The following is a 10,496-nucleotide window of genomic DNA, read 5'->3' on the forward strand; positions in this document are numbered from 1 at the left end:
AAATAATACAAGTAATGATGCAAATGACTATACTATTATTCATGTAATAATTAATTTATTTTTTGACCTTTTATTATATTGTATTTAAGGTATGTGAATAGGATAAAAATCATTCCTCTAAAATTTTAAATATTTATAATATCTTCTCAAAATCTTTTAATTAATAAATTGTTTATTTCTCTTTTTAAAAGAATGTGACAGTAAAAATACTAATAGCAAGTACTACATCAGAACTAAGGTTTTTTTAAATGTAAAAGTTGAGACAATTATCTCATTTTTTTCCTATTTAAAATCGTTTTTTTAATTACACAATATTTTTTACAGTCCTATCTTTAATCTTAATTTTAATCTCATTACTAACAATTTATCTCTATTTAATATAACATTTATTTATTTATTTGTCTTAATCTAAGGGTGATTGACAATTATGAGTGATTTATTAGTTATCATTTGCGATTAAAATTTTGACATTGTTATATATTCCTATAAAGTAATAAAGTAATTTCTTTTCAAGAGGTAATTAGAACATTTTAGTTTTCATACAAGTGACATGAATACAATTCTAACCATTTGATCTAAGAATTAACTCCCTCTCTCTTAACTTAATCCATTCTCTCTAACTCACCCACAAATAAAAAAAGAGGAGTAATTATTCTAATAAACTCAAAAAAAAAAAAAAAAATTGTTGAAAAATGAAAAGACAAAATATCAAACAATTTTTTTTGGTGAACCCTCAATCACCAAAAAATCAAAAGCCTTATCACAAAATTGAATTTGATAGGCAGAGAAATAGCCACACAGGCTTATGTAGACCTTCACTTAGCCAACACCTCTCAATTCCCTTCAATCCTTACCCTTGTTTCTTAACCATCTTTTCTTCCCTCTATATTTCTTTTTATCTTAATTTCGTAACCACAGAAATTTCCTGCTTTCATTGTGTCCTTCAATCCAAGGTACGATTTTTCTTTTGGGTTATTATATACAGTACATTACATATAATATAATTTTTACTCAATATCCCACTTCAAAAACCTTGATTGCTCATTAAATTTTACATTTTTCTTTCTGATTTCTTTGCATTTTGCTTATTTGTGTGTTTGTTTAGTTGGTATATTCTTGTTTTAGGTTGTTTTTTTTGATTAAGATTGGGAGGAATGACATGTTTGATGAGTATTTTTAGTTGGGTATTGTAAATTTTTGGTGTTTTTATTTGGATTTTGGAACTTGGGTGGTGTTTATATGCTTATGATTGCAAACCTTACACTTTAAAGAGTGGTTATGGCAACAATGGCTTCCCTAGTGAGTTTGGGAAGCTCTGGAGCAACTTGCTCAGGGCAATTGGAGGTTTCCTTTTCATTGGTTAAGAAAATTACATTGCCTAGAAGAAATAGTAGTTGCAATTTTAGGCAATTGGGAGGGGAGAGGAGATGGCGTTACGTTTCGGTGTGTAGACTTTCTGTCATTACTGATTATGTTTCTGAGCAAGGAAATGCTGTTTCTCTTGAAAATCCATATAGTGAGAGTAAAGAAGAGGGCCTCATCTTGAAGCCTTCGCCTAAACCGGTTTTAAAATCCGGGTCTGATGGAAATCGGAAATTTGGGGAGAGTTCGGTGGCGTTTTCGAGTAATGGGAAATTGGATAATGTGGAGGAGAGGAAGAAGGTTATTGAATCATTGGATGAGGTATTAGAAAAGGCTGAGAGATTAGAAACGGCGAACTTACAAGCCGATAATAGAAAGGATAGCACAAATGTAAATAAACCGTCTCCGAGTATAAGTAGTTCAACCAATGGTAAACCTGTAAATAATTTGAACAAAGGGAAGCCTAAGGCTGCGAAGAGTGTTTGGAGAAAGGGAAATCCAGTTTCTACCGTGCAAAAAGTAGTTCAAGAATCTCCGAAGATTGAAAAGGTTGAGAGAGTGGAAGCTCGAACGGACAGCCAATCGACTGAAACTATAAGACCTCCATTGCCACTACAGAGGCCTGAGATTAAGTTGCAGGCAAAGCCTTCTACCGCTCCTCCACCCATGCCTAAGAAGCCGGTTTTGAAGGATGTGGGGATGTCTTCCAGAGCTGATGGAAAGGACCAGTCTGTGAAATCGAAAGAGAGGAAGCCTATTCTAGTGGACAAATTTGCCACCAAGAAGGCATCAGTTGACCCGTCGATTGCTCAAGCAGTAATTGCCCCACCAAAACCCGCTAAACTTCCCTCTGGAAAGTTTAAAGATGATTATAGGAAGAAGGGTCTTGCAGCTGGTGGACCGAAGAGGCGTATGGTTGACGATGATGATATTGAAATGCATGAAGACACTTCAGAGCTTGGTCTTTCTATTCCTGGTGCTGCTACGGCTCGGAAAGGGAGGAAATGGAGTAAGGCAAGTCGCAAGGCTGCCAGACGCCAAGCAGCTAGAGATGCCGCTCCTGTTAAAGTGGAAATCTTAGAGGTTGAAGAAAAGGGCATGTCGACTGAAGAATTAGCATACAACTTGGCTATTAGTGAAGGTGAAATTCTTGGGTACCTTTATTCTAAGGGGATTAAACCAGATGGGGTGCAAACTCTTGACAAGGCAATGGTAAAGATGATCTGTGAAAGATATGACGTGGAGGTTTTGGATGCGCTTAATGAACAAATGGAAGAAATGGCACGGAAAAAGGAAATTTTTGATGATGATGACCTTGGCAAGCTTGAAGATAGGCCTCCTGTGCTTACTATAATGGGTCATGTAGATCATGGAAAGGTGAGCTAACAACAATCTTTTTGTTGATGTATGTAAATAACGTTCTTCTTTCTTGCAAGCTGCTTGCTAACCTGGCTGTTCTTCGTTGGCAGACAACCCTTCTGGATTATATACGAAAGAGCAAGGTACATATCTAACCTTTTTGGGTTGTGTACTTGTGTTATATAACTATTACGGCCCGTTTGGTAATCGGTACTAATTTTTGTGGGAATGGTAATGAAATGTTAGTGTAATTTTGATAAGAATATCTCTTGATAAATTTAATGACCATACTAATTCTACTTCAACAAGTTCATTTTCTTCGCAAAACTCTTTCCAATGCATTACCACTTAAACATGTGGTATTAGGTGGTAATGAAGAATTGCGAACAAAAAAACTTTTTTATGATCAAACTTTCATTACCATGGGAATGACATGATACATATCATGAAAATTTACACTACAAATCGGTTCCATTACCACCAATTAGTACCATTAACCAAACGGGCCGTTAGTCTATGGTTTAAATTATGTTCTTTATGCTAATCAGTAATTTCTTCCATCCTTACTCTTTTAAGTTGCATCAACTTAGCTTTTCTAAAGTATGATCTCGTTTGTTGTTTGTCTTTTCTAGTCCGATTCCATTTTGCTTTTCGTATCCTATAATAGTTATCAAATTTGGTCAATTTATTGGTGATAAATCTGTATTACTATCTAATATTTCATGTACCACTTTGCCGGATTCAAACAAAAATTTTTGTAGCATAGGTATTTGATGAATGGATTCCATTTTTGAATGAGATACTTAATGCTGAACAAGTTCTGTGCCAAAAACTTCCGACATCTCCTTAATTTCACTTTATTTTGCAGGTTGCTGCTTCTGAAGCTGGTGGGATTACACAAGGTATTGGTGCTTATAAAGTGGAAGTACCGGTTGATGGCAAGTTGCTGCCTTGTGTCTTTCTTGACACTCCTGGACACGAGGTTAATTGATAACTCAATTCTTATTTATATTTATTCTTAATTTTGTTACTATATTTTATATGCTGTAATCCAGCACTTTATACACACAAAAAAAAATAAATCTGACTTTGTACCTGTTTTTAGAGCAATGATTATATATTCATTTGTAATTGGTTTACGTTTTCCTTCTGTAGGCGTTCGGGGCAATGAGGGCTCGTGGAGCAAGAGTGACAGATATTGCTATCATTGTCGTAGCTGCTGACGATGGGATCCGTCCTCAAACAAATGAAGCCATAGCACATGCAAAAGCAGCTGGTGTACCTATTGTGGTTGCAATTAATAAGGTAAAATACATGGGTGGCTTAATCTTTGTTTGGGTACATGCTTTTGGTATTCATCAAGTCCAGACAAACCTAAAATTTAGCTGGATGTCAAAGGATGGATTCTAAGTTGGATTGTTACTTTTTGAGTTTGCATTTTGATGTTCATTTTTGGAATCGGGTATTATTTTTCTTGATGTAATTCTTTGCTATTACAGATTGACAAGGATGGGGCTAATCCAGACCGTGTGATGCAAGAGCTCTCGTCAATTGGTCTAATGCCAGAGGATTGGGGTGGTGATACCCCAATGGTCAAGGTGATTATTTTTCGTTCCTACGAAAAAGGTTTTCATTGAATATTAGTCGGCCAGTTTCATGTTCTTTTGTATCGTTTACCATCCTTTCTTTGTTAGTTTGGAAGAAAAGAGTGCGGGAGGGGGTGGGGGTTATTTAAGTGGATGCTCATCCTTCTACTTCCGAATGACAGATCAGTGCTCTGAAAGGTGAAAATGTGGACGAGTTACTCGAGACAGTCATGCTTGTCGCCGAGGTAAGAAAATATAATGGTGGCTATCTTATCTCAGTAGTCCTATCTAAATTTATTTCATAGGTACTTCCTTCGTTTCAAAATACTTGCAACATTTGACTTTTCACGCAATCTAGTGTACTAATTCAATTCTTGATATCTCTAATTATGTATAATAAAAAATTATAAAAATTTGATATTAATAATCTTTGCATTGAGACGAATCAACAAGATCCCACTTGACTATGTTTTAACTTATAGATTAAAAATTAATCACAAATTAAGGGTGATGAATGAATAGTGCATTATCTTGTAATGTTGCAAGTAATTTAGAACGGAGGAAGTATATGTATATGCATGATATCTCTGTAATTTTGAGGTTTCTGGTTTAATCTTTTCTTTGCTTTCTTAAATTTTAAATTTTTAAAGGAAAGTGATTTTTCAATTGCAAGCAAAACTATTTTATCTTTCTTTTTGATCCATACTGGAAGCTGTGAATTTTCTTTTCAGTTCTTTATATTTTCATTCGTTGATTGAGATCAAGGCTCTAGTATTTTTGTAGTATCTAAGTTGGGATTATGTTATGGAATATAAATTCTATTCGCTACATTTCAACACTTGTTTTCTACAAATCAATATAGAAAGCCAAATAACTTAAGGACGAGGTTTTGATTATGGTAACGATTAAAGTTTTACGGGAATCAAGGGTGGGGTTGTGATGATGTTAACAATTACAATTTGGTGGATGCGCCATTTTGTGGGTAGTACAATGTTCTTCTAAACCTTCACGTGAAATGATAAGTTAAAATCCATTGTATAGGTGTAATTCAATTTTTTCAAAAATATCTTTAAGATTTAGTATAATATATATGTTAAATAACCTAACTAAATTTCGATAATGGATTGTTATGACTAATATGTTGAATAACAAGTTAACAACACATAAGACTTGTCATGAAATATTCCTTACAGTAGTACCTACTTTATTCCCTATTGTCATACACTTTGTCATTCTTATTGTTTTCTTTGTTCATCGCTCCCTATTTTCTTTGTAGTTGCAAGAGTTAAAGGCAAATCCTCAGAGGAACGCTAAGGGCACTGTAATTGAGGCTGGTCTTCATAAATCAAAAGGACCCATTGCCACTTTTATTGTTCAGAATGGTACCCTCAAACAAGGAGATACTGTAGTTTGTGGGGAAGCATTTGGGAAGGTTGGTAATCAAAGCTTTGCGCTTAAGCTCTTGGAGAGTTGAGTTTATTTGCTTCTAACATGGTCTTTCTGCTTAAAGGTTCGTGCCTTATTTGATCATGGAGGGAGTCGCGTTGATGAAGCTGGTCCATCTATTCCCGTGCAGGTTTGATTTCTTGATATCTTTAATCTCGTTTGTCTGTCTTTTGAATCCCAGATTAGCTATATGATGCAGTGTTTTCTCATATCTGGTTTTATTGGGTTCAATCTCGAGTATGGTTAAGCAATACAAGCAAGTGTATCTATGCATTTTAGAATATCTTTGAATGCTTCATTCTTCGAGTATGTTTTAATGTTGCACTTCCAAATTTCAAAAATACTCCCATTACCAATTGCGGGATCATAATAGGCGCGGCTGTATAGAACTATAGTTTTACATACACTCTAAGAGAGTTTTTTTGGGTATAGAAAGGATCAAGCCCTCGAGAGTCGAGACTGCTTTTTTCTATACGTTAATGGTTTTTGGGATGCACCATCGTCCTATATTGGTTTTTTATTTCAATAAACTTATGGTTGCAGGTTATTGGATTGAATAATGTTCCTTTTGCCGGTGATGAGTTCGAGGTAGTGAGTTCCCTTGATATAGCTCGTGAAAAGGCAGAGGTCCGTGCAGAGTCTTTAAGAAATGAGCGTATAGCTGCTAAGGCTGGAGATGGAAAGGTTACCTTGTCATCCTTGGCATCAGCTGTTTCTTCCGGGAAGATGGCTGGTTTGGATTTGCATCAGCTAAATATAATTTTGAAGGTTGATGTTCAGGTAACGGGATTTTCCTTTGTTTAGTGCACTGATTTGATGTGCTATGCTTTTTAATGGCATGGGTAATTTGAGCTTCTTGACTACGTTAGAGTTTTTGATTGTATATGAACCGAGTTTCTTGGTTTTACTATGACTCCCTTCACAATATGTCTCGCCTTTTTACTTGTGGTTTTTCTTGTGGTATGCTTTATGTTAGTTAATTTTGTTTTTAACTTTATTTATGGTTATCCAAAATAACTTATTTGCTTCACTTCATTTGTGGCTAGGGTTTAGTTTTTTTTTTTTTTTTGTTTTGCAATTTATTTTATTTGTTTTAACATAAATTCTAAATTACGAAAAATATTAAAATGAAGTTGATGTCAAAAAGCGACTTTCTGAGTGGAGTTAATGAATATGAGAAATGATAGTTAAAGGTGAGATTTTCACTAAAATAAACATATGTGGGATTCTTAGAATTTAATTACCTGAATGTGGGATTTTAAATTCAAATTTTCCTATAAACAATCATTTTTCTTGAAAGTTTAATCCGTTTTATCAATGTGATGGAAAATAAAAGAGGAGGGGAAGTAGTCAACAAGTATGCCAAAATTGTAATCCTATCATTATGGGGTCGACAGCATGAACGTGATCGACTACATGTACCAAAACAAATCATGTGTGAGGGATCGTTGCTAACAAAGATTATTATAGGTTTTTCTACCTTAGCTTTAGTCTACAACTAATAGCACTGATTTCACTATTGATCCACAATTCCGCATATATTCTCCTATATTCGTTCCTATTAATTGTCATGTTTTGGGCCTTTCTGTAATTAAAGCTGCGTGGGTTGTTTTCTATCTTTTATTGCGGGTTTCTGTGATCCATGAAGTATTTTGCTTCGTGCAGGGATCAATCGAGGCATTGAGGCAAGCTCTAGAAGTTCTTCCTCAAGATAACGTCACTTTGAAGTTTCTCTTACAAGCGACCGGAGATGTTACTACAAGTGATGTTGATCTTGCAGTTGCTAGTAAAGCTATTATCTTGGGGTTCAATGTGAAGGCACCAGGTTCCGTCGAAAAATTAGCAGATAACAAAGGTGTTGAAATTCGGCTTTATAAAGTCATTTATGATCTAATTGACGACATGCGGAGTGCAATGGAAGGAATGCTAGATCCCGTTGAGGTAATTTGATGCATTTTGCTAATTTGGGTTGTATTTGTATTGGCATATTTGTTCATAACCTTTTTTTATTTCACTTTTCTTGGACACATTTAAGTTTTTTTTTTTTTTTTTTGAAGATGCACATTTAAGTTATCTTTTTATCTCGTCCTCACATTTCTTCCACTTCCCATAAATCACATCTTTTTACCCGTTTTTCTCCCTTTTCTTGGTTTTCATACGGATTGTACTTGTGGCAAAAGCCACTGGACATAGGGTGTATAATTTTTTTCTTTTTTCTACAATAAAACCTATGGTTACCTCACTTAAGGACGTGGTCCCACATATAATACCTCACTAATATACCCATCCAACTATTGTTCTTAATCCTTGTGCCATTTCTCAAAGGAGCAATCTTAGGGGGGCAAAGAAGTACTATGACTCCTATTAGCCATAACCCATCAAACTGTTGAGAATTGATCACTAGAAAGTTCATCGCGGCTAGTGTGAATCCTCTGGGGACACTTAGTAGAATTTAGACTTATGTATTAACCTTTAATAGTTTAGAAACCCGTGCAACGCACGACTTTTTTAATGTCGACATATACAAAAATATGATATTAACAAAAATAAAGCCAGAGATATTATGCAGTAGAAACACTCAATTTTGACATTTATCTATTTATAAATTAACCCTATAATTTTAGAAATTGTCAACAATATATTTTGCAGTAAATTATGTCTTCTAATTTACTTGATTTAACTATAAATTAATGTTAGTCAAAGATACTTTAATGGTAGACGTATTGGTCAAAAATCAGATGCCATGTCATTTTTCTTTAATGAGTTTCATTTGACAAACTCTCTTTAATTGTGACACTTGAAATTTTCCAAGCCTTTTAGTATAATGTATGATTCTCTTTGGTTATGGAATAATAATAGTATTACAATCATTTAAGGTTTAGAAGACCCGTCAAACTTTTTTAATCTATTGGCTTGAATTTGATGAATAGGCTCAAGTGTTTAACCATAGTAGTTTTGTACTCTTTAAATTTATTTTTCACTGCTCATAACCGAGAATTTTGAATATAGGAACAAGTTGCAATTGGTACTGCCGAGGTGCGGGCTACATTTAGTAGTGGTAGTGGCCGTGTCGCTGGATGCATGGTGACCGAGGGAAAGATTACCAAAGGCTGTGGGATTCGAGTGATACGGAAGGGAAAAACTGTCCATGTTGGAGTCCTTGATTCGTTGCGTCGAGTAAAGGAAACTGTCGAAGAGGTAAACATCTGTATTACGTTCCCTTTATTCTCATCATCCTCGCTTCCCAACAGTTATTGGACAAACAGATCTTACACTTTTACTATGGGTTGTTCGGAAAATGATTGTTGGTTATTGCATGTGGTTGTGGTTGTTGTTGGTTGTTGCTCGTTGGCTAATTCACTAAGCTTGATTGACCAACTGAAAGTGTTTTGTTTTTATGGCTTTTTGAGCTAATCGAATAAGTTCCGAAATATTTGGTAAAAGTAGGTATTCGTTATTCATCACAGAAAAAGTGGGACAACAAGCGAAAAGCCAATAAATAAAGCTACTCAAGGCAGCTTTTTCTATTTAATTTAAAAGTTGGCTTTTCAGCTGGCTTACAAGTCATTTACCATAAAAGTTATTTTGCTGTTTAACCAACCAACAATCCGAATCCCAAAAGCCTACCAAAAAGCTATTGCCTAAAGTTGTTTAACCCCAATACCAACTAGCTTCTTTCCGATTGACCGTTGATTGCAAACATCATCTGTAACTTCACATAAACTAAAAAGCGCAAATAATTTAACAAGCCATTAGTTATCCAAGCGTCCTATAAATTAAAGTATTGCACTAACTGGCTAGGGTTTCATACACACATCTTGAGCATAGGTATTTCTGCAACACTCGATTAAATGCCGTTTGTTACTGAACGTGTAGCAAGTAAGTGCAACTCGCACGCTCATACTGCTTACAAAAGTTGATGAATTTTCTACTTTTCAGGTGAACAATGGACTTGAATGTGGAATCGGATTGGAAGACTACGACGATTTCGAGGTTGGTGATACGTTAGAGGCTTTTAATTCCGTCCAAAAGAAACGAACCCTTGAGGAGGCATCAGCCCAAGTCACAGCTGCGCTGGAAGGAGCCGGTGTTTCTCGATAATAAAAGCCCAAACACGATATCATTTGAACGGTAAGGCACACTGGTTCTGTCACCTCAGGGAGATCTCGCCCCGCTCCTGCATATCTGAAACTCGAATAAACTGTTTACTCAGACGAGATTTGAACGACTATGCTCAATAACGTATACCCGAGTTCCAATTCTCGGATGTGCTGCGACGTGTTATCGAGTGAGATATGCTGTACATAATGGTATATGAGAATCGAATCGTTAGCTTTTGTCGAAATGTAGTAGTGAAAATACCTACATATTCTTTGCTGGCAGCATTTTGTAACAGCTATACAGTACTACACCTTGTAAAGGAAAACTTGTTTAATGTCAAAAGGAAAGGCGATACATTGCGTACTTCATTATTATCGTATAAAAGTACTTTGTTCGTTCGTTCTGGAATACTTTCTACATTACGATTTTTGGCACTATTTAATGTTCAAGCTTATTTTATATATTGCGGCTTATTATGATAGAGTATAAAATAGTCTTGTAATTAGGTTTATTGCTTCAATGAATATGTAAGACCAATGTAATGATGGTAAAAAAATTTAAAGTTTTCTTTTTAAAATATTATTTTTATATATCCCACTTGCGATAAAAAGACTCACTATTTACCTTTCTCTCGTGCTTTTC

At 35.1% G+C, this 10,496-nt stretch overlaps 1 protein-coding gene across 2 annotated transcripts; it reads left to right on the forward strand.

The window, feature by feature from the left end:
• The first annotated feature begins 747 nt into the window (after positions 1-747).
• On the forward strand, positions 748-10,262 carry LOC130818206 (translation initiation factor IF-2, chloroplastic). 2 transcript variants are annotated; one of them, XM_057684281.1, is made up of 12 exons: positions 748-2,739; positions 2,832-2,864; positions 3,590-3,703; positions 3,877-4,026; positions 4,221-4,319; positions 4,490-4,552; positions 5,584-5,739; positions 5,818-5,883; positions 6,297-6,533; positions 7,419-7,694; positions 8,763-8,951; positions 9,693-10,262. In XM_057684281.1, exons 1-12 carry the CDS (start codon positions 1,279-1,281, stop codon positions 9,852-9,854), a joined length of 3,006 nt encoding a protein of 1,001 aa, XP_057540264.1. In that variant the 5' UTR covers positions 748-1,278; the 3' UTR covers positions 9,855-10,262. The 2 variants fall into 2 exon arrangements, with proteins under 2 accessions (XP_057540264.1, XP_057540262.1); XM_057684279.1 differs by having other exon boundaries at positions 8,763-10,262.
• Positions 10,263-10,496: the final 234 nt, after the last annotated feature.

This window comes from Amaranthus tricolor, chromosome 7, assembly GCF_026212465.1.
Source record: "Amaranthus tricolor cultivar Red isolate AtriRed21 chromosome 7, ASM2621246v1, whole genome shotgun sequence".
NCBI classification, from domain to species: Eukaryota; Viridiplantae; Streptophyta; class Magnoliopsida; order Caryophyllales; family Amaranthaceae; genus Amaranthus; species Amaranthus tricolor.